General features: G+C 43.9%; 2 protein-coding genes across 6 annotated transcripts in view; one reads left to right on the top strand and one right to left on the bottom strand.

The window, feature by feature from the left end:
- RAMAC (RNA guanine-7 methyltransferase activating subunit) lies at positions 1-4,253 on the bottom strand. Of its 2 annotated transcripts, none has more exons than XM_064388942.1 (3): positions 4,131-4,253; positions 2,676-2,847; positions 1-1,143 (listed from the first exon to the last, which is right to left on the bottom strand). In XM_064388942.1, the coding sequence occupies exons 2-3, from the start codon at positions 2,837-2,839 to the stop codon at positions 954-956; spliced, it is 354 nt and encodes a 117-aa protein (XP_064245012.1). In that variant the 5' UTR covers positions 2,840-2,847; positions 4,131-4,253; the 3' UTR covers positions 1-953. The 2 variants fall into 2 exon arrangements, with proteins under 2 accessions (XP_064245012.1, XP_064245013.1); XM_064388943.1 differs by lacking the exon at positions 4,131-4,253 and adding an exon at positions 3,759-3,959.
- Positions 4,254-20,356: 16,103 nt separating this feature from the next.
- Positions 20,357-22,695, top strand: part of HOMER2 (homer scaffold protein 2) — a 59,466-nt gene continuing 57,127 nt past the window's right edge. For 2 of the 4 annotated variants that reach the window (XM_064389765.1, XM_064389763.1), the window contains exon 1: positions 20,357-20,618. In XM_064389765.1, the coding sequence (XP_064245835.1) occupies positions 20,524-20,618 (95 nt within the window). In that variant the 5' untranslated portion in view covers positions 20,357-20,523. The remainder of the gene's footprint in view (positions 20,619-22,695) is intronic. The other 2 variants (XM_064389766.1, XM_064389767.1) reach the window with 2 other exon arrangements.

The following is a 22,695-nucleotide window of genomic DNA, read 5'->3' as shown; positions in this document are numbered from 1 at the left end:
TTCTTACATGTGAACTATACTTTTATTGTGTGAAGACTTAAAAAACCTCATAAATCTTAAATTCTAAGAACTGAGCAACACTCTGAACTGTTTATGCTATTTTCCCATACAGAAAAAAGTACAGACCAGTACTGATCATAGGTTGTTTTTTTTTCTATAACATGCACAAAGTATTTAATACAAACAATAGCATTGAAGTTGTACAGCTTTACTGAAATGGGGATTCCAAAATTTGTTACGCACACACCGAATTTATTTGATGATGACACAGATTAATCTAAGTTTGATATTATTTCTCAGGTAAAACTTATATATCACTGAACTGCTACAAGAAGATACATATTTAACTACCTAGTTTTTACCCAACTTTTAGACCATGTTTTGAGAGGAATACTGCAAATGCACTGAAGCCATTGAGTCAACAGACATTATGACGACCCCATAAAATATTTCAGTAATAGGATCTCTCTTCTCAGTTTTAAGGCATCTGAAATTCAAACCAAACTGAGCTTCTCAATGCCACAAGCCAAACTAAATTCTCTGCACAGAAAGACACAGTATGTTAGTTTCAAAATGAGCTATCTCAAGGCAATGTGCCACTTCCCCAGGCTGCATACAAACCACAGCTATTCTGTCCTTCCCTCACCTGTTTTGGTTTCTAAAATGTAATAGAGAAATCTCAGTGATGGAAGAAAAAACGTGCACAAATATATTCAGACAAAAGAAGGAATTAAAAACTTAATCTAAAGTCTACAGACCCTAAACAAACTCCATATAATATGCTTTTACTATTCATAAAAGGAGTTCCCTTTTTCATTTCACACTACAGAAAAACAGCACTGCACTGTAACACTGATTCTTCAGTTATCTATAAAACAGTGGAAAAAATAGGAAAACTAAAATCTAACTGAATTTGTTACATAGCATCACTGGACTTTCAACCCAGAAGGATATCAGTAGGGATGGTAACGAGGCCCTGGGTTGTAGGAATTGTAGCCATATTGTCCATAGTGGGATGAGTAGGATTGTCCTTGTCTGTGCTGCTGGTAGTTGTTACCCCAGCCTCTATCTGGCCTCTGATTAAATCTGTAGTCACCTTGCCAGTTGTATCTGTCCCCTCTAAAATATCTGCCATCTTGAAACCTGCAATGAGAAGATACATCAAAATCTGACCAAAATCATATCAAGGCTAAAAAAATGAGTTATAATAAACATTTGGCAGTTTTCATGAAAACTGTCATGTAACTGTTAACACACTCAAATATTTATATGTGCATATCACAAACTCATGAAAACATACCTACAGTCATCTGAGATCACTCATGAATTTCTCACCCAACACAACATTTGGACAGTCTGTTTCCTAACACAGAGTATTCCCAGATGAACTGCTGGAAGTTTTAAGAGAGACTCAAACAGACCATAAATCTAAAAATCAACCCCAAGGCACATGTGTAGTGCATCAAAGCCAGGTTCCATCCAGGAGATTCAAGGCTGAAAGCTTTGGCAAAGCAGGCTTGAGTACAGTTACAGCCACCTAACAGCACTGAGTGCTGGAATTTGAATATTCCCTCCAATACATACTACTGCTAAAACACTGCTTCTTTATCAGCTGTACTGAGCCATTGTTCAGTCTCAATTTTGTCTTTTCAGCCCTATCTCAAGTCCTATCAAGGCTTGAGCTGCCTCATAGTCATTTTGTTTGTACATGGTGTGGTGCAGACAAACATTTGCAAAAAATTCACGTTGTGACCATAGTGTATGTGTTCATCAGTTCAAAGAGCCATGAAGTTTTGAAGAACATCTTAAACTATCACCTGTTTTTAATCTGTGATTCTGTGTTTCACTTAATGACAAGCTTTTTCTCAAACTGAGAAAAAGTTACAATGTTGTCCTCCTTTTCTCCAGGTAAGGCACAAATCCTATTTAGATATTTAGCTAAGGAGTTTTTGCAGTTGTTGGCTGGACTGAATTTAACTACTTTATATTAAAGGCTGATGTTAGTATTCCCAAATGTACTATATGCTGTAATTGTTGCTTTTCAGTCCCTCAAAAATCTCTACAAAATTCAGTAAAAAGCTGCAATTACATCTTGAAGAAAGAATTCAAAGTATTTTGCTTTGGCAGGTAACAATGTACTTGCCAGACAGATTGAATGATTGATTTTGCAATCACTTCTACTGAATAAAAGAATTACAGGATAATCTTGAAAAATACAGCAAATATTTAGCTTACAAATTAAATGCTTTCTGGACAGCTAGTAACAGATAATCACACTAGCAGCTTGTTCCTTTGCACATCTTCCTGCCAGTTATCATCCAACATAAGATAGGCTGCTTAGTTTTGCACAAGTCTCATCTTTCCCCTTAGGAAAAATGTTTCTGGCTGAGCAATAAAAAAACCCAGGGCAATGGGTTCAGTGGTTCCAGCTCATTCTTTACTAAAAAGCAAATAATTTAGTTTTTTTATACACAGTGCAAAAACTTTGCCAGCCAATACAGAGAAAATGTAAAGCCTCATTACTTTTCAGAGAAGACTGTATTTCCTCTTAAACAGTTACCTACAGAGTAACAAGGAAATACTTCAATGAATAGGACAGACTCTTATACTTGTGACATAAATTATCATTTAAGTGTATTTGTGAAATGACCACGATTAAAAAGAAAAACCAGTACCGATCTCTGTTTCTCTGGTTGCCAGATCTGTTTCTCCATTCTTCAACGATAGGAGGGGGGTCTGCAGGGCGCTTTAGATATTCTTGGTATTCTTCATCATCCGATGTGAATCGATGAGCAAACATCGTCTCATAATTTGGGGGCATGTCAGCCAAGGAAGTCATTCTGAAAACTTTGAAAATTAACACAACAAAAGTGGCTTTAGTAATGTATGAAGACTCTCCTTGTAAAAGCTACCCAAATCCATGTTGTGAAAATGAAGGACAAGGAAAAGTTACACTCAGACTAACACAGCTGTTGGGTTTTGGGAAGACAGCACAGATACCTCTCAGAAAAAAGTACTTCAGAACATGCTCTCCATCTACTCCTGACACTGACTTCTGACAGGAAAACAATTCCTACAATCAACTTCAAAAGTTTGCTAAGGTAGAATATCATACAAAGCCTACAGATACACATAACCAGGAAGACAGGCAAAATCATCAGATTTATTCACAGTAATTTATGTGTTAATAACTTGATTCAGGGAAAGGTCAGCACCTAAGAGGATGCTAAATTACCTCATAATATGCCTGTCTGATAGGACTTGTGCTTAAGGCCTTAGTTTCCTTATTTTTGTATATATGCATTTGCCATTCAGATGTTGGTGTTACCTGGTACTGCCCATCAGCAACATCTGCTGTTAACAGTGATTCAGAAAGGCTCTAAGCCCACTGTTTCAACGAGCCCCACATAATTTAGAGCATTTACACTATCTGGCTCTGGACTCCCAGAACAAGCTCTTCTGCTGCCTCCCAAAGATTTGCTGGCAGGACCCCAAGAGCTAAAATATACAAAATATACACCAGTCTGGGGCTTCTGCCCGTGAGCAGCCCGGGCCGGGTCAGCGGGGTGTCCTCGGGGAATCCTGCGGTGCTCCTGCGGCCCCAGTTCCCCGCAGCAGCCTCAGACATCGGTCTCTGCTGCCTCAGAGCCCCCGGGCAGCCTCCCCCGCCAGCGGCACAGCGCACACCTCCCCGAGGCACGTGTAGGAGTTACTCCTGCAGGAATAACTCATCCTCCTTTCCTCTGCCAGGAGCTAACCTCGTTCGGTTTTTTATTACGGGCTGTCTCCAAGGAACTTCGCTGCTCAAGCCTGTGGCAGTCGGGGTGAGGGCGGCGGGGGAAGCACTGCCCTGGGGACCCGCCGCTACAGCTTCCCCTCCATAAATAACAGTTTATCCTGTTAATATCACAATCATCCCGCGGGGACCCGGACCGGGGACAGCCGGCTCCCTCCTGCGCCCAAGGCCAGGCAGACAGCGACGGAGGGGGCTGGCTGCCCCAGGGGCTCCGCCGGAGCCCCCTCCCCTCACAGCGGGCCGCACAGAGCTGAGGGAGACGCGGGGGTCGCTCCCGGTCCCTCCTCCCTCACAGCCTCCTGCCCTCCCCGGCATCCGCCCCGCCGCCCCTCACCGCGCCTCAGCCGCCGGAGCCGCCGCCGCGATCCCGCCTCTTCCGGGCCGGGCCCCGCCGCTTCCCGCGCCGGGGCGGGACGGGGACACCGGGGCGGGACGGGGGACACCGGGGCGGGACGGGGCACGGCACAGCGGGGCGGGACACGGGACAGCGGGGCGGGCAGAGCGGGCAGGGGTGGAAGCAGCGATTCCCTGCGGTGAGCGTTGGACACCGAGCGCGGTGGCAGCAGCAGTATTGAGGCTCGTGTGGCGCTGTCCTTCGCTGCCGCGCGGGTTTTAAGGAGGTGGCACCTGAAATGTTTGGGTTTTAACCGAACGGTGTAAGTGAAAAAGGTGAAGTTAGCATGGCGCCTGTGGCTGTCTGTAATGCCATTTAAGTGTGTTTCTGGTATAAAGAAGCTTCGGGATGTGTTGACTGCTACGTGAGGAAGGTGAGATGACGTGAAGCTTTTTGGCAGGCAAATAACTCCGTGTGAACCAAAATAATTCTGTGGTGGCACCTGCACCAGTGGCACCTGCACTGACAGCTGCAGACAGCGGTCAGTCTTGTCACCCTTCATACGGATGAAGTTGTGTGTGAGCCTCAGAACTTCAGGCTTGTCACCTTTAGTACGGGCCAGGTTAGGGCTGGTGGCATCAAGACCTTCCCGCAGCAGAAATGGTGTCGGTGTCCCTGGTCCCCAGTTTGCCTTGTTCCCACAGCGCCCGTGTCTTTGCAGTGCTGACTAATTTCCACAACACGTAAGCCAACGATTTCTAAACAGTCTTTTGTGCTGTGTAGAAGAAATGTTTTTTTCTACAGGACCCTTTCAAAAACCATTGTTTTTTTACAAGCTCTGCTAGAGATTCTGTTGCTCGCAGGCACTAACAAAGCACAGAGACTAATAATAATCAGGTGGATCACTTGAAACAAAATACCCCAGCAACAGCAATAGCAGTATCCAACTCTCCAAAAATATTAGAACGAATAAGTGCCCTTTGTTTGAAATAAACAGCAATAATTGCAATCTGCTCTCCTGTGACATCTGCAGCAGGTGTGTATTGTCACTTGCAGAGCAGGAGACGATGACCTCAATCCAAATAGCATAATGCAAACACCTTAGCCTGGACAGCTAGTTCTAAGCCAAACAAATTGTCATTGAGGCTTAAAAATAATATCTTTTCACTTATGTTTTCCCCTTATAATCCCTCTCCTACTGACTGCCTCTTTGAAATGGGCAGAAGTAAGTAGGATTTTATTCCTTTTCCAGACATGTTTCATTTTGATTGCTGGATATTGCAGTTTCAGGTGTGTCTACAGAGGATTTCATGCATAAAGTTAAGGAGAAGATTCTTAATAAAAGGTACATGCTTCTTTATTTTTGAGGCTCTAGTCTGCTGTTTCATGGGTGACTTTTTCATTAAAAGATCAAACTTAATATTAAACCTTTAATTACAGACTCAACTCATCCATACATATACATAATTTAGGCATAAATATAAATTCTGTTGAAGGCATGGGCCCCTTGTAATCCTATAAGCAGTACATTTCACAAATTACAGTATTGGAAAGGTGTTCTCATCACCATATTTTGCATAGAAAAACATTTGCAGGGAATGGCTAAACCAGAGTGGCGCACAATTATATATAATATATATTTATGCATGATACTTTTGCTTTGGTTCTTTTTTTGTCACATGTCTCTATGGGTGCTTTGGGTTATATCAAGAAGGAGATCATGATCCAAGGAATATCCTAAGATTTTTCATAGATGTTATTCTGAAATTCAAACTGCGTATAAAAAACCTGAACTGACAGATGATTTTTAAAGGAATAAAGGCACTCAGAAATGAGTATTGTCACCGAGTAGAACTTTCAACACCCACTAAATGCCTCACATAGCACATACCTACAGACTAGGTGCCTGAGTGCTTAAAAGGTCAAGCTCCAAGTGTTGTCAAGACAGAGAAATTGATAATCCTCTCTTGCAATCTTTCTGCTCACTTCAAGGCTCTCTGGGTAATTAATGTGTTGTTTTTGTGTGAACACGATCTCATAATCAGCATTTCTGAAGTCTACTGCAGTGTGATAAAGCCTCAAAGGGTTTGCTTTTTTCCTGTGGATTTCATAATGTTAAATAATGTGCTGTTGGACAAAGTCTTATCTTCTAAATTTTAAACTAAGACTTTTCCCTTGTAGCCTATTGGAAATTAATTAAGCTTTTGTAGAATGGATCTTCCTGGCTGAACAAAGGAGTATGTGCTAAAACTAGCAAGGCCTTGTTTGCCTTGAAACAATGGAAAATGACAGGGGTTTTTGTACCTATTTAGCCTTGATAACTCTTGCTGTTCTGTCACAGGACTTTGATATTTTGCCTAAATCCCCAGCTTCTGGACTCATGTATTTTCTTTATACTAAACTTTCATTTGAAAATTAATTTCTAGCCCTTCTTATTACAGACAGTTCTTAGGTAAAGAGGTAGGTCTGTTCTACAGGATAACCAGCCTGTACCAATGAGCAAAAGGAAAACATTGTCCAAATTTTATTTGTTTAAAATCCTATATATTTTGCAATTTTCTGTTATCTTTAAGGCTGTGTTCATTGCTCTGTCTCAGTAGAGCTTGACAGCTGTGACATTTTTAATGAAAAGTCAGCATGTGTCTATCTCAGTAGCAAGGGAAAAGGAGAACTCATTTTATTTTGGGGGGGGGGCATTTCTATGTCTTTAAACAGGAAGAATTATTTTTCTCTAGTGTTAATATCTACTTTGAGAAATCAACTAAGAAACTAACATCACTTGCAATTGGGGCCTGCCTGATTGAGGGGATATTTGTCTATAAACATACAAGCAGGGAAACCTCCATAGATGGTTATGGATCCTGCCGGGGATTTTTAATAACAAAGTAACATTTCAGAAAATATTTTGGTGAAAATTTGTCTTCAAAACTCTGATTTTTTTTCTTAGCTTGCTGAAACTCCTCAGTGGTTCCCTGTCAGCCAATTTCCCTCTCCCCCCTTTATTTTTCAATGTCTCAGTTACTGTGTAACTGAAAGCCTGGTTTGTTTGTACAAGGAAACCTGATTTCCCCAGGTAATTTATTCTAGGAAATGGTGATGTCTGGCACAGCTAGGGAGAGCAAGACTTTGTGTTCTGGCTCCAGCAGGTCCAAAGGGCGTGCGTGGCAGCCGTGTTATTGATTACCCATAAAGGAAAGCTGTGTTTCTGTGGGCACCAGGGGCTGTCAGACCACCAGGGGACATCTGAGCAATAACGAGCGCCAGGTGTTTGCTGGGTCATTCATTGCACTGGGACATGGGAGAGCAGAGATTCTGCTTAGCCAATCTGCAGAAATATTGGGGGTTGTGCTCTTTCTCTAGGACCTCCTGTGCTCACAAGATGAGTTCTCGTCATGGGATTTTATTCCTTTGTTGGAAAGGATTATTGCCTAGATGAACCTCAATTAAATAAAAAGAAAGACAGAAATGCAGCAGCTGCTGCTGACAAATGCCTCTGAAGCCCATGCAGCTCTTCTGTCAGATCTCTGCTTTGCCTTTGCTGGTATACTGTACAGTATCACTGAGCTTCAGACTGTCTTTCACACACCTCCATATGGTGTTGTAAAGTGAAGTCCATAAAGGAACAGACTGCACATTTCTAACGACTTCGCTAAACTTAATACAAGAAATGTTTCCTTCCCATAACAATGACCTTTAAATGTTAACTGGCTAAAAAAATAACATTGTCCTTTTTTAAAAAAGGGGGAAATGCAACTCTTGGTGTTTGACTGTGTTACAGAATAACAATTTTGGTGCTGCAGGGCCCAGTTCCTTTGCATTAAGTTTACAAGAGTGCTTGCTTCCTAATTCATGCCAGTATGAAAGAAGGCCTTTAATTTCCCTAAGAACTACTTCTGCTGTCTGTCTTTTGAAAATCACAGTCACATTAAATTATATTTCTAGCATAATGCTCTTGAAATCTGACTGTCATTGATCCATATTTATAAACATATATACAAATTTAAAATCACTACATTCTAGCTGCCTTCTTTTATTTTCACCTTTTAAACTGACTAAGCCAGCTATGCCCTTTGGGGTCTATAAGAATGAATCATTTTTATTATTTTTTTCTCTTAGACAGTAATTACAGGGTAGTATGCTGTCTCTGGTTTTTAATATTATGGTGCCATTTTAATCCAAGGTGCAACACCATTAACTTCAGCAGAGTTACACTAGCAATGAATTTGTCCCCGGGAGGCTTTTTCAAATGTTCAGTTCTTTCCTCGTGATTACCCAGAGGAATGGAGAAGAAGAAGGCAAGACAGAGGACCCTTTGATAGGAGGAATGTAGTTCAAAGCAAAGTCCTGTTGCTGCCATTCATGGTGCTCCATATGTTCCTCATTTGGGGTGGAGGTGGGTTAGACTCCGTGGGGCACACATGCTGGGGCTGGGGGGCAGGCAGAGGTTTTACACAGCACATCTGGTGCACAGGTTTTGTCATTTCCTAGATGTAGGTACTGTACAAATTGGAAAGAAAAAAAAAGAGAAAAAGTGGGAGGAATATTCAGGCACTTTAAATGTACTTCTGTAGAACTGCTTGAAAGTGGAGTAGCCAAATGCTTAGATATCAAACTCATCATGATCATCACGCTGTCTCAACTCCAACTCAGATGCTTTTTAGATGTCAAGTAATTCTGCAAGTGGGGATGTGTGAATCAGTGCTACCATGGATTACCTATTGTTAAGACAGTTGCAAAATATAAAGAAAGTACTTGCAGAAGTTTCTAGCACTAGATTTTATTCCTACTCAATTTTCTTTTACAGTTGGATATTTAATTTCAGTTTTGTCTCATTTCTTTTGTCCATATCCAGTCTTAAAACATTCAAATCCTCTGCAGTATGGAAACACCAACTTGTAAGTTAAATACGAATTAGTAGCACCCATCTGAGTTTGTGAGGGGAATTGAGAGCATTTCCTCTTTGCTGTCAGGGGGCAGAGAGGGACAGCAGGGTGGCGTGGCTGGCAGGGTGGGGGCCCAGCCCACAGCCCTGAGCAGGGCTGGCCAGGCTCGGCAGCTGACGGAGCTCAGCGGGGCAGACAAGTTCACGGGGATGAGACAAGTGCAAGGCAAGGCAGAAATTCAGGTCAGCACGTGGGTCACTGCCCAGATGACCAGGCACAGCAGGGCTGGGCAGGGACCCAGGGCCCCCATGCCTGGGGCAGGGGGGCCCAGGGCTGGTCGTGCCAATTAAGGGCTGTCAGAGCATTCAGGGCCCCGACATGCACATCTGGTAGCAATTGCTGCTGTGTTTAAATCAGAAACTCAGATCCTTGCAAAGCCCAGGGTCTAGCAGGGGGAAGTGGTTATGCCTTTCAGCAGAGGTGTAGCATTTCTCCTGGGTTGGATGCTTGATGCAGTTTGCCTGTTGCACTCCAATCAGTTGCCTCGGATACAAAGTCAAATAATCAACCTCTAAAGAGGATACCTAGCCTCCTGTTTTACTCCCAGAAGGGTGACATGCTGTGGGCACTGGAGCATTGCCCTGAGGCTGCCTTGCTCACTCTCAGGCCCAGGTCTGAACCTGCCCATAGATGAGCCATGAAGCCCCTGCTCCCGCCTGTCCTGTCCCTGTGCAGGGTGTGAACCCAGGTTCAGGTTCTGCTGAAGGCACTGAAATAGAGCAGCATTTCAGAGTCTTGTTCCCTCTCAAGGCTGAGGTCAGTGGAACTAGTGTAAGTAATGCTCCCTCCATAATTTACTAAACATGGCTCTCCCCAGATGGCTTTACCAAGAAGCTGTTAGCACAGGAATTGGTCTCCCTTCTTTCTCTTGTAAGGAGAGTTCCTGAATGTTCTATGCAGCTCCTCTTAATTTTCAGGGCCATTAGAACAAGCAAGGGCTGAATTATAGGCCAGCTTTATACTAACTCAAATTGAGAGTGTCTTTTTTAGTTTAAGTAACTGCTTTTAAAAGTTGCAAATCAGAATTTTCCAGACATACCAATCAGCATTGAGACCACACTGTGCTGCAGTGAAATAAGGTATAAGTGAATTAGCTGAGCTGCAGAGTAGCCTGCAGGATTTTGCAAAGCTGGGCTGAGCAGTCTGTTCCCTCTTGGGAGCACTCCTCTGTGCATCCCTTGCCCTACACAGAGCCTGGAAACTCTTTGACAAGGCACCATCTCCTCAGTTTATGTCTGTGCTGTGTGGTGCTTGGTGCTTTTCTGGGGGTCTGGGCCAACACTGCTCTGAGCAGTAACAACTCTCCCTCCTGTTACTAAATTAGGACTTGAGATCATTCTTTCCAGCAAACAAGGGTTCCTAATCTTTCAGGAGATTATGTATTGGCTGCCACCCCTCTGCACCCCCTCCTGCCCTCCTGGGCACCCCTCTGCCTCAGATGTCAAGACACAGCATCCTTGCCTCCCTTAGTTCTGCTGTAATTCCTTCTCCCATCTTTGCCTCAGACTCCTGCAGCAGTTTCCTCTCCTGGACCATTTCCACAGTCCTGTTGTTCCTGTGGCCCTGCTCACCCTGCCCATTTCAGGTCTCCCTTTCCTGCTTTCTTGAGTTGTAGCTGTTTGTTCCCTTTGCCCACCCCACCTGCAGAGCTCTGCTGTGGAGGCAATCAGCTGCTTAGCGTGGCAGTGCTCAGCTGAACTTTCTGATGCTGGTGGGCAACTAGTGCAGAAGATCTTGCTGACTACTCGACAGTCTAAACTTCAAAAATGTAGAGATATTATCACAGAAAATGCATAGTTCTGATGGAGCTTCTGATGGAGGCTCATTAAAAACAAGCTAAGAAAATCTCACATATAAATGAAAAGCACATTGTAGATTGTGGTGATGTGCTGAATATGATTGTCTCTTATTATGCTATGGCTGCCCATTTTAGGAATAATACACAGTTATTTTCTTGGTCTTAAATGGTAGTGTGGGGATATCACAAACCTCTCAAGTAAAAACTTTAATTAAAAAGCAAACATTAATCTCCAAGCAGTAGCATCTGCAGCATATTGCAAGATAAGACTTCACCAACCTGAAGAACTAAGCACGATTCTAATTAAATCAGGGGAAAAAAAATTATGAACTAGATATAGGATTTATTTAAGGATAGCAGTTATATAAGATATCAAAGATCTCACGGTTGCTATCTGATGGGAAATGTTGCTGCCAGATCTCACAGACTATTTCCAGGGAGTGAAATCCTTGTTCCATTTGTTCCAAGTACTGTTGTGATTTTGCATTCCATGGGGTCAGGACTTTGTGGTGGCTCTCTGTTGGACATGGGAGCCCCACTGGCCCAGGTGAAAGCTGCAGATGATCCAGCAAGGCAGCAGCGTGTTCCCATGGCATGAGGAACCACCACACTGTGTGTGCTGCTGCTCTTCCAGCGAGGCACCAATACAAAGTCCTGACTATTTATGGTTATTTAAGGTCCCAGTGCACCTTTTGAAAATTAAGTCTCTTAATCCCTGTATGCTGGCCAAAATCTATTTTAAGTGATGCCATTCAGCATTTTCTGTATTGTTCCAGATGAAGATAGTTTTGGCCATTGCATCCTGTTTCAAACTGCATGCTGGGCTCCTCTGTTTTGGAACAGCTGATATTTTCCAGAAACACCATCTTGCACTGATGTGTGAAGTGATCTCTGTGTATCCCTCCTTGTGTCACAGGAATGGAATGAGGATTAATCAATTATGATCAAATCATGATCCCAGTGAAGTCAAAAGAAGGGTTCCTTTCCATGGGTGTCATGGGGGCAGGGCTGGCTTCTGTTTGGATGCTATTGCTTTGAGATGTCTGCATGTAAAAACAAAGGAAAATGCAAAGCATCACCTTGTTGAAGGTGTCTGCGTAGTGAAAATTCCTTTAGCTGGAGACGAAAATGCATTTTATCAGCTGTTTCCTCAAGAGTTTAGTTACTTGTCACAGCAGGCATTATTGTGCTCGAGGAAATTCTGGTTTGTTGAATGTGGCTTTAAGCATGTGGTGCTGGCTGGCATTTGTGGCTTTGCATGTCCTGTGCATTCAAAACATGCTTTGTTTTGCTTCCAGGGCTGGCTCCTGCTCTTTCCCAGAACAGCTTATGCTGTGCAATTGTAGCTCAAAAGCTACGTTCTTAAATCCAGTTACAGTTCAGCTTTAAATATTGGGAAAACGTTGACTACTGAACAACAATAGCTGCAGGTTATTCTCTATGAACAAGTTTATTTTGGGCAAACAAAAAGGATCTAAACCAGAGCAATTCTGGCTAGATTCCTAGGAGACTGCAAAATATTTCTTGCTTAGATGTTCTGTCACATACCATTTATGATGTCACATTTAGAACTGTAAATCCATTTACAAGTTGGACAAATGATATCACTGAAAAAACCTTTATGGAGGATCACCTAACTTCTTCCATGCAAATATAATAATAGTACATCTCTCGTGCAAATATAGGAAAGAGTGGTCATGAGCTATTTTGGGAAAAGGGTACTCACCAGATGGACATAGAGAGAATATTCAGTCAGAGGAGTAGGTGAGTATGGATGAAGATTAGTCTATTCCTGCACAAAAAATGATCAAATTAAACTTAGAAAAATGTTGGTACTTTCACAACATAAATCATGTGCTCTTCTGCAAAGAAACAGTAAATGAAAAATAGAGGATATGTGTCATCCATACTTTGTAGTGTTGACTTCATTTTCTCGAGTACGTAGAAAAGGTTTTGATGTGTGTATATCAATATTTCTCGGCTGGCTAAAGACTGAAGTAAAACAAAACACAGTTAAAAGCTTTTCTGGAAGTTGTAAGTGTCCTGCTCCCCTTTGCTCAAGTCCCGTGGTGTTAAACTGAATTGTTTGGTGTCATCTCCCATGGTAGTGCACAGTGAGCCCTCCCCTGGCTCCAAAGCCCAGAGTGAACTGTGGGTGAAAACCTTGGTTTAACATGACCCACGGCTGCTGCTGCCTGCCATCCTTTTTCTTCTAAACCCAGACAAGGACTCTGGATCTAGAGAGTGCTCCTCTGGGTGCTTGAGCTGCAACATGTCTCTAAAATGTTTGGGGTTTTTTAAAAAGATTTGCATTGAATAAAGTTTTGCTCTGATTTTTCAAAAAGTATGGATTTTATTCATCCCCCCAAGGACCATGACATTTCCCAAGAAAAGTGGAATCTGTGCTTACCATTAGATAAAAGAATTTCACAACTTTTGTTGTGTAGAATTTTGCAAGGTTGAATTTAAGAGTGTTGGCAGTAGATACTTTCTGAGAAGAAAAACACTGAACTGAAAAAAGAAAAAAAACCCAATTATGTTTATTTAACTGATTCGTAGCATTTATGTATTTTGGCATCCAGGTATTGTTGCAGGACAAAGTAATATTGGGTAGAATTAGGAATGCAGAAACACTCCTTGAACTATCCAGGAAGATACCCAGTCCAACTTGCAACCCAATTGAGGCCTTTAAAATGCACTTTTTCATTAGGTTTTCCTGGTATCTTTCTTTGTGGAAGCTGTAATCTTGTTATTCTATTCAAATAGCTATTGAATAACTATTCAGTAATTATCTTGTTATTCTATTCAAATTTACTTTTTGAGCTCTGACTTTTTAGTGTAGTAAAACCAGCATGGTTTGTGGCCCTCTGACTTCACTTTTATTATTGATTAATTATTGTAGTTTAGCAAGACTTAGACAAAAAGACTGGTATAGGTCAAGGTCTTTAACTTTTCTTTAACTTTATTTGAAAGTGATATAAATTAAGGCCAGTAGGGTTTGTTTATTTGTTTGTAGTTTTGGGACATTATTTGTTTAGTTTGGTTTTATTGTTTTTCTAATGCACCTTATGAGCATAAAGACATTATCCTACTTCTTAAATGCATCTCAGTTGCTTTCCATAGGACAGTCTGCAAGGTGAAAAGCTCAGCACTTTTTTCAGAGAATGGTGCAAAAAAAAAGCTTTTGTCTGACAAACAGTTTTCTTCACAAATGAAAATTATCCCTGTTTGTGAAAAACACCCATAGCTGATGCCCTGGGCCCTTCCAACTTCCAATCTGTGAGCCAGGTCTGACTTCTCTAAGTCAAGGGATTTTTTACAACTGGAGGAGAAAAACCTTGTGCTGTGGTGCCCCTTGTGTCTTTAAGAACTCAGGTGAGTTGTTTGAGGTACTCAGCACTCCACCTCAACCATCAGGTTTTATAAATAGACTTGAAATCCTGTGTGGCTTCATTCCCACCCAGCACCGTCAGTGCTGCTCAGTCCTTGGAGAGTTCATCCAGGCAAAGAATCCCTACAGCTCAGCCCACAAAGAAATACAAAAGCCTTTGGGCATTCCTGGAAATGAATCAGACTTCTGCTGTGCCCGGGAAACATCTTCCCTTTCCAGTCGGGCAGGCAAGGGGCTGATTACAGGTTAAAGTCCACCAATGAGTGAATCCCAAAGAAACACAAAGAATGAGGTGTTTTGCACCAGACTGAGCTACAAATTCCCACAAGCAGCCAAGGCAGCAGTTCTGGGAAACTAAAATCCTCTGAAATGTCTGGCCCCAGCCTCTCTCTATAGTGTTTCCTTGAGAGGGAGACAATGGGGACACGGTGATGAGTGACCTTTGGAGGTAGCTGGGGGATAAAGACCTGCCTGCTGGCACACACAGACCCTGGGAGAAGGCCAGGGGGCAAACAGGATGACTTGGAGAAGGACAGGCTGAAAAAAAGAAAAAAACACATTTCTCACTACAGTCTCCAGGAACATCCCACATTTCCTTCTCATTCCTTCCTCTGGCTCCTGCAATGAGCCTGGGGGGATCTTTTCCACCTCCCCATTTCTTCGTGCCCCCATGCAGCAGGACCCCCTTGCCCAGCTCAGGAGCCACAGCAGACCCTGCTGCTGTCCTGGAGAGCCCAGCACAGCACAGTGGGCAGATTGGGAAGGGAGTGTTGAAAATGCCACTCTGTGGTTGCTTGGAAATGAAATCCAACTTTGGTATTATTTTTGAGCTTATATTTTTGAATCCAAAATTCCATCTGACGGAAGAGATGGGTATTTAAACAGATGTCTGCAATTTCTTTAAAAAATAGAGATTGAGTTACAGATGGTAGAAAAGGCCTGAGAATTAAAAACTCCCAAGATAACAAGGAAATTTACATGTGAGCAAAATGTTTTGCTGAAATGTATGGTCATACAATTCTGCATGTTTGAAAATTAAGCTTTTTTCACCAAAAATGTGAATATCTTCTCCCTTCCCTATTATCTGCTTCTCTGCTGCAGCCTTGGCTGTCACCAACACTGTGACAGCCAAGTCGCAATATGAGGGTCCTGTTTCTAACAGACAAGACACACAGTTCTTTCCTTCTCCTTTCTCTTGTATAATTTGGCCTGCCAGGACCAACAATTTTGATCTGAATTAATTTAAAAGAAAACTAATCTACCCCGTTTGCATAATTGGTGCTTGATTGCTCTAACTCCCATCTTATAAAATGCAAATAAAAGGAATTTTATGATACAAGCCTGGAAGGAAACCAGAGTCAAAATGTGTATTTGCAGATGAAATGGAATCTTTTTTCCTTCTCTGGCAATTTAAAAAGAAAGCCCCCAAAATAAATTTTGAGTGAAAAAGCTGATAACTTCTAAAGTGCCATATGAAATGCAAAGCCCTGCATATTGGAAGGGAAAAATTGAACATATTTGGTACAATTTTGAGGAGCAAGTCAGGATCTATCTCATCTGGGAGACCTGCACATGCCTTTGAGCAGCTTTATGAAGATCCTCACTCATGCATGTGTGCTCAAAAAGGCAGTATTTTTGTGCATATGAACAAGTAAATAGACTCAAATACAAGCTGTGAGGACACTCACATGCAGCACTGGGCACCTGCAGAGTCCCAGTCTGTCCCCTGCCCAACCAGTTCAAACCAGCATGATTCCAGAGCACAGCCCACTACATACAGAAAAAAGCTGTCAGATGACCAAACTTATTTCCTTTACAGTGGAGTGGACATAATCAAAGTGTCTACATCCATGAAAACATTAAGAAGGAGAATTGGGATTGTCTGTCTTACCTAGTAAGAACAAAGGAAAAGATCTGATAAGGGAACAAAGTTTGCTCCTAGGGTGGCACCACCTCTACAAAAGTTCAGTGTGCACTCCTGGATGTGACCCAGGCTGGATTTCTAGCAGCCCAAAGTACAAAGGAGCGTAGAGAATCTGTCCTGTTGTGAATTAATGCTGACAGATGCTCTCTGCCAGTGGTCAGCACCTTGTACTCCAGCAGCCTCTTACAGTTTTGTAGCCTTCAACACCTTGCTGGGTGCTCCCATCCAGGCTGGAGTCCTGTGCTGGCTGCAGGCATTGCTCTGGTTTTGCTGGCTTTCTTTATGTGTCCAGGTCTTCTCTCTCTAAGATCTCATTTGAAATTGGTTTTGGTTGGCTGCACTAGTCTTTATTGAGAAGGCAACATATACCACAGTGTGATAATGACAGCTCTTTGCATTTATGTAAACATCTGCTTGGATTTGGTACTTGCATATTTCACAGGATAACTCTTAAAAGAGTGAAGTAGAGACTGGGCATGAACCTTCTATGATTCCAGTTAGACAGGTGCTTCCTGGCACCAAGTAAACATAAGAATAAACTGCACAGAATAATAAGAGAACATGCAACCCATTTTAAAGTAGAGTGACAAATAGCTTTTAAATTACTTTCTCCCTTTTATTTTTTGCTTTTTAAGACACAGTAATCCTATTATTTTGGCTTATTTCTGAAGGAGACTGGAGAGGAAAACTTTTTCTTAGAAATCAGATGACCTGCTGGAGGACTTGTTGAAGGTCTCATGTTTATTGTGAGCTCTGACATTTTAATTGAAAGGACAAGAGCATTTATTATTTTAAGCAAATAGATATTTTGTCCTAATTATTTATTTGATATCAGATTTGGTAGGTTTTAAAAACAAATACTGCAAATCACTGTGGTTTCAACAAAATTATTTAAAATCCTTTCTTTTCTCAGTTTCTCACCTTTAATATTTTATATCCAGTGATATTATAATTACATTAGTTCTCCATTTGTCAGGAGATTAAAGAAACTAACTCGCTGTTTCAAATGTAAAAATCAAGAATTCCCCCAAGCTTATTTTGGTTAAACTCCTGGATAACATTTAAAGATAGAAAATGGTTGGTTATTTGTCAAAGGGGGAAAAAAAGGGAAATGGCACAGTCCTGCTGGATTAAAAAAATGCAAATTTTATCAGTCTACTTGGAAAAAAGAGAAAATCACAGTACTGAATATTTTATTTAATACTATCTGCCATGGGAAATAGAGAGAAAAGTACCTTGAAGTATAGTAGTTTAAAAAGACTGAACAGCAGGTTTATTCTGCAATAAAATTACATCTAAAATAAAATAGTCGCAGAAGACAACAATAGTGAAAACCAAACAAAAGGAGAGAACAGAAACACAAAGAGAGGAAAAGCCCAGTGAGCTCTTTGCTTTTCAGAATGCTGGGTACATCGTCCTGATCGTTAGATCAGCTTCCTGAAAAGAATATTCACCCTGTATCTAGGAATCAAAAAATTATATCTTTAGGAGGCCTGTGGGAATAGGAGAAATTGCTCATCTAAAGAAGTTAGACCCATTTACAGAATGTGGATATTTTTATTCCTCAGCTTGAATCCTACCAAGGGATCCTGTGCCTTCAGTCTTTTGAGTGTTCCTAAGCGTGCCACAGCAATAAGGGCACACTTGTGAATACTAAATGAGGACTGAATTACCCTCCCTTACACATCCTGTGCCTGAGCCAGCTCGGAAATGAAAGATCATGTCACATATGAAGCTTGAGAACTGATTAATTGTGATAGAATATTTATAGTTCTCATTTCCAGAGAACTGAAAATACCTTAAACAACTGGAATACTAAACTACACAAAAATAATGTAAATCAATGGGAACTGTACACAAATGGTGACACAGTGCTGGTTGAGAGGTTCAAGATGGAACTGTCTGTAGAATAACTTGAGATTGTTAAATGGTTTGCATGAGATCTGGGCCTTACTCAAATCCCTGGGACTTTCACCATCAACTTGAAGTGAGGACAGGGCTTCATCCTCTTTTTGGCAGAGAAAGGAGGACCACAACAGTGCCACACTTCAGAAGGAGGAGCATCTCATCCATTTGGAAGAATAGCGGGAATTTCAGATGAAAGGACTGCACTTACCCCAAATATGAGCAGAAAACTGGGTTAACTTGCTGTCTGCCAGGGAAAATGTCTCAGAGTACTGGAGAAATGGGACCAAAACCCTCTATCTCCTAGAAGACAGTTCTGCAAAGAGCATGAATGAAGCAGGAAGACCTTATGAACAAAAGCAATATACAAAATCTTGTATCATGTGAATTTCACAGGCAATTATGCTTCCATAAACTTAAGCTTTATTTTTATAAATGGGGATGAAAGCACAGGCTTGAATGCAAGATTGGAAAAGATTAAGGAATTAGAAAATGCTAAGGCAACTGCAGTTCCAATTTCCAATTCTCATCTTATCATGACACACATAGTGAGTGCATTACCCCATTTTGATCCAATTCCATTAGACACTTGTAAGTCTCATGCAGCACTGGTTCATAAAACACAGCTTTTGGATGCTCACCAAAATGAGCTAATTAGAGAGGACCAAGACAACTTCTCTCTGATGAATGGAGTATGTAATTTAACAAAATGAGGTAAATGGTGTAAAAACAGTGTTATAAAATGCTCAGATCCATGGTGAGAGGTTTTTTTCCACAAGATTCCTAGGCTGCTGTTTTTACCCTCAGAAAATGTCACCCCTCGCTGTTTCCCCTAGAAGAGAGGAATGGTCACATCAAAGCAATATCCAAGGATGTGGGTCATCATGAACATGAAAGGTTTGTCGCTTTTGCCATGGCTATCTCAGAGGAAATGGAACCTCGCCTTGGCAGAACAGGACATAGCAACTTTTACATCAGTGATTAAGTGAGGACTTAAGCTTCCTTCAGCACCCACAGTAACCCTCTGATCGTGGTAAAGAGAGCAGGTACATGGGAGAGGTGTCATCCCACAGCCTGCTGAAAATGTCTGTGTCGTTCACCCTGCTCCTATTCCCCCCCAGGTGACATGGACTTTGAGTGTATGGGACTGAAATTCCATTTTGGTGTTCCAGACATCAGGAAATAGTTGTCTGAAGGAAAGGGGTTCCACTGTCCATAGCTGGAAGCTGTTTGGTTGCTGGCTAAGTTTTTCTTTCAGCATTCCCATGATGTCCCAAGGTAATACCTTGGGACACCCCCAGTTATTAGACACAAAGAAAAAGCAAGCAAACATAAAACCTTTCCCACAACTTCTAAACTTCCTTGGAAAGAAAGGATAAATCAATGTGAGATTTTTTAAAAAAGAGATGAAAATAATCACTCTTGATGGCAGAGTATTAATTATAACTTTGTGTGGGTGAAGTTAAAAGCCTGTCTTATGTGTGAATTGGGCGTATTATCTCCACGAAAGAGTAAGTGTGTCTGTGTACACAGTCCTGTGAACACCCGAACGAGCAGGTCCACGGCTCTGCTATGGATTTGTGTCCTGTGATTGCGGTCAGATGCCAGTGTCACCCTCGTGCTTGGGTAGCCATTACACGGCTCTTTCACACCAGTCCATTTTTTCCTTCCCTGGTTAGGAATCGTCCCTCTTTATTCTCACGAAACCTACATAATTTTGGCACCCTGTGTGGCACAGACTTGCAGGGAGAAGAGCCAGAGGAGATTGAGTCCTGCCGGCGGGATTCACCTTTCTGGGCAGAGCAGGCGGGGCTGGGGCTGCCGGGGCCAGCGGCCGAGCAGGGTGACCCGGCCCGGGGCTCACAGCCCGGGCAGCGCGGATTCGGAGCGCGGGGAGGGCGGGCAGAGGGAGAGCATCGCCCGCTCGTGTTTCACCGAGCATCGCCCGCTCGTGTTCCGCCGGGCATCCCCCGCCGCGGCGTCGCCTCCAGTGGGAAGCGCATCCCGGGACCGCGCCGCGGAGCCGGGGCTGCCGGGGGGGGATCCCGGAGCGGGACAGCCGGTCCCGCACAGCCGGTCCCCGGGGTGGGCTCACCCCTCTCGCCGCGTGGGGACACCCCGCAACTTCACCCGAAGTTTTCTCGCCGCCTCGTCCCCGTTCGGCGAGGGCACCGCGCGGAGGAGATGCCGCACCCCGGACCCTCCGGGCGCCGGGCACATCCCGCCGGGCCGGGGCGGGGAGCGGCGGCCCGGGCGCGCCCCCGCGCTGCCGGCTGGCAGGCGGCGGGAGCCGCGGGAGCCGCTCGGTGCCGCCGCCGCCCGGGAGGGAGGTTATGTAAGGGGGGAGGGAGGCGGCGGGAGGAGGAGCAGGACGGCTCTCGCCGCCGTGCAGCCGCCGTGCAGCCGCAGCCAGCCGGGGCCGGGGCGGCCGCATGTGCGAAGTGGGGACGCGGCCGCCGCTGGCCGCCGAGCGCGGGGAGCCGCCCGGGGGTGCCGCCGCCGCCGCCGAGAGGTGCCGAGACATGGGGTGAGTCTGCCGAGACGTGGGGTGAGCCCATCGAGACGTGGGGTGAGCTCGCCGGGCCCCGGCCCCGCGTGGGCTCCGCGTCCCGAGCCGCGTGGGCGCCGCAGGTGCGGAGCGGGCGCAGCGCGGCCGCCCCGGGAGCGCTGCCCTGAGCGGCGTTTTGTAACAAATTCATCGGCATGGCAGCGAGCTCCCGCCCGAGCCGCCCGCGGAGCGGGCACGCCGCGGAGGGAGAGCCCCGGCGGCGAAATCCCCGCTGGAAGGAGCGGGGAGGAGCTCGGGATGTGGCGGAGCGGGGCCGGGGCTCCGGTGCCTGGCCGGTCAGCTGCGGGATGGGCAGCGAGTTCATTGTCAGATGCTTCTGCGAGAGCTCTGGCTGCTGGAGGCACACGGTAAACTTGCCTGAATTGTGCCAGGTGGTCCCTAATTTGTGTAGATATTTTTCCCTTTAAAATTTTTTTAGCGTGCCAGAAGTCTCTGGCCACTTGTGGTGGCCTCTTGGAGAATTCAGCTTGGTCTTTCCAAAAATTAGTCCAGCATTTTTGCCGTCCTCTAACTTATATGAGGGGACAAAAGCCAAATGCTGACATTAGGGCAATTTGTGAACTAAATATCAGGGAACAGAGGTTAAGGTTGTGCCTTTGGCTTGAACTATATATAGGTTTGAGATCCTCTCGACCAGAATGTCTTGGGGGATTCCAAACCCACACATTTAATTTACTTTATTTTTATCCTATTATGTTCTCTTACACCTTTTCCTTGCCTCTCCTCACCCCCATGTGGCAAGGAATCGTTCTCCAGTTTCTGAGCTTCCTCTGCTGCTTTCAAATGTCCAAATTCCCACTATAGATTTGTTAATTGATGTCAAAGTGATATATTTTGAGGCTATATGGATAAATAATGAATTAAAATGACATGCACGTGTCCAAATTTGATACCCAGGAGTAGAGAATAGGAGTACAGGGGCAGAGAGAGAAATAGGATCTAAGTGAGTATCTCCCCATGTTTCTCTTCAGGATTACAGGGTCTCATCTGCTTCTTAATTATGCAGAGTTTCACTGGAAAATAAAAGAGAAACTGTCCTTGGGGTTGGAGAAAGAAGTATTGAAAGCTGTTTGGAGCAGCAGTGCCCCGCAGAGTCCAGGATGATCAGAAACATCCATCCAGTGAAACTTGCCTCTGTCACTCTCTGCCTGGGTGTCTCTAAAGGCAGATGTTTTAGTTGCTGTCATTTTTAACCATTTCCAAACTGGTAGCTCAGTTTAGCTGTGGCTTGGACAGAAGTGAGTGGATGGTCACAGTGCTCCTCCACCCTTTGTCAGCCACTTGGAGTTCTGGGCTCGGCGTGGTCCTGCTCTGCCTCCAGAGCTGCTCAAGCTGCAAAGGACTTTGGCTCCAAAGGCTTTTGAGAGCTCTGGTTGTGCTCCTGCCTGTGCTGCTCCATGCAGTGTCAGGTCCTGCAGACCTGTACAGGGAGCAGGCAAGTTCACTAGCCTGGTTCCATACCCTGATTTAGTGTGTGTCTCAGTCATTTCAGTCTTACACCGGTGCACGTGAGTTCAAGCTCCCAGTGTCATTCACTCAGCGTGGGTTGTGCCTTCTCTTGCACTCTGTACAGAGTTCAGACAAGGTGTTTGGTGAATATGCATTTTCCCTGTGTCGCACATGATTATCTTGCCATTCACCTTTCTGATCCAGAGAACTTGGAAGTACGTTTGTGATGGCATTGCTGCAGCTGTGGCTTAGCACGCACGGCACAGGAGCAGCCTCCCAGTTTTCTTCGGGTTCCATCTGTGCTGCAAATCCTTCACCTCTGCATGCTCAAGCTTGTCCTTCTGTGAAATGGGCACCTCTGTACTCGAGTGTCTTTGTGAAGCAGGTTGTGGTCAGAACACAGAGCTCAGTCATTCTTACTTGGATGAATATATTTTGGCCCAGGCATTCGAGTGGGATTTGCTTCCTGGGCACATATTGGCGTCACATATGGGGCATGTACTCATAGAAATTGTGACAATGACTTGATTCTTAGCTCTTAAAATATTTTTTCTTTTACTTTCCTTTTTTCTTTTTCCTGGGGGTG

Source organism: Passer domesticus, chromosome 14 (genome assembly GCF_036417665.1).
Source record: "Passer domesticus isolate bPasDom1 chromosome 14, bPasDom1.hap1, whole genome shotgun sequence".
Lineage (NCBI taxonomy): Eukaryota > Metazoa > Chordata > Aves > Passeriformes > Passeridae > Passer > Passer domesticus.
The sequence above is the reverse complement of the archived record's forward strand: the minus strand, read 5'-3'. Positions and strand labels throughout refer to the sequence as shown.

Excerpts from the sequence above, each read along its gene's own strand:
- RAMAC (XM_064388942.1), bottom strand. The coding sequence starts at position 2,839 with ATGACTTCCTTGGCTGACATGCCCCCAAATTATGAGACGATGTTTGCT. Across the intron at positions 1,144-2,675 it reads AACCAGAGAAACAGAGATCG|GTTTCAAGATGGCAGATATT; the intron begins GTACTGGTTTTT and ends TTCTCATTGCAG.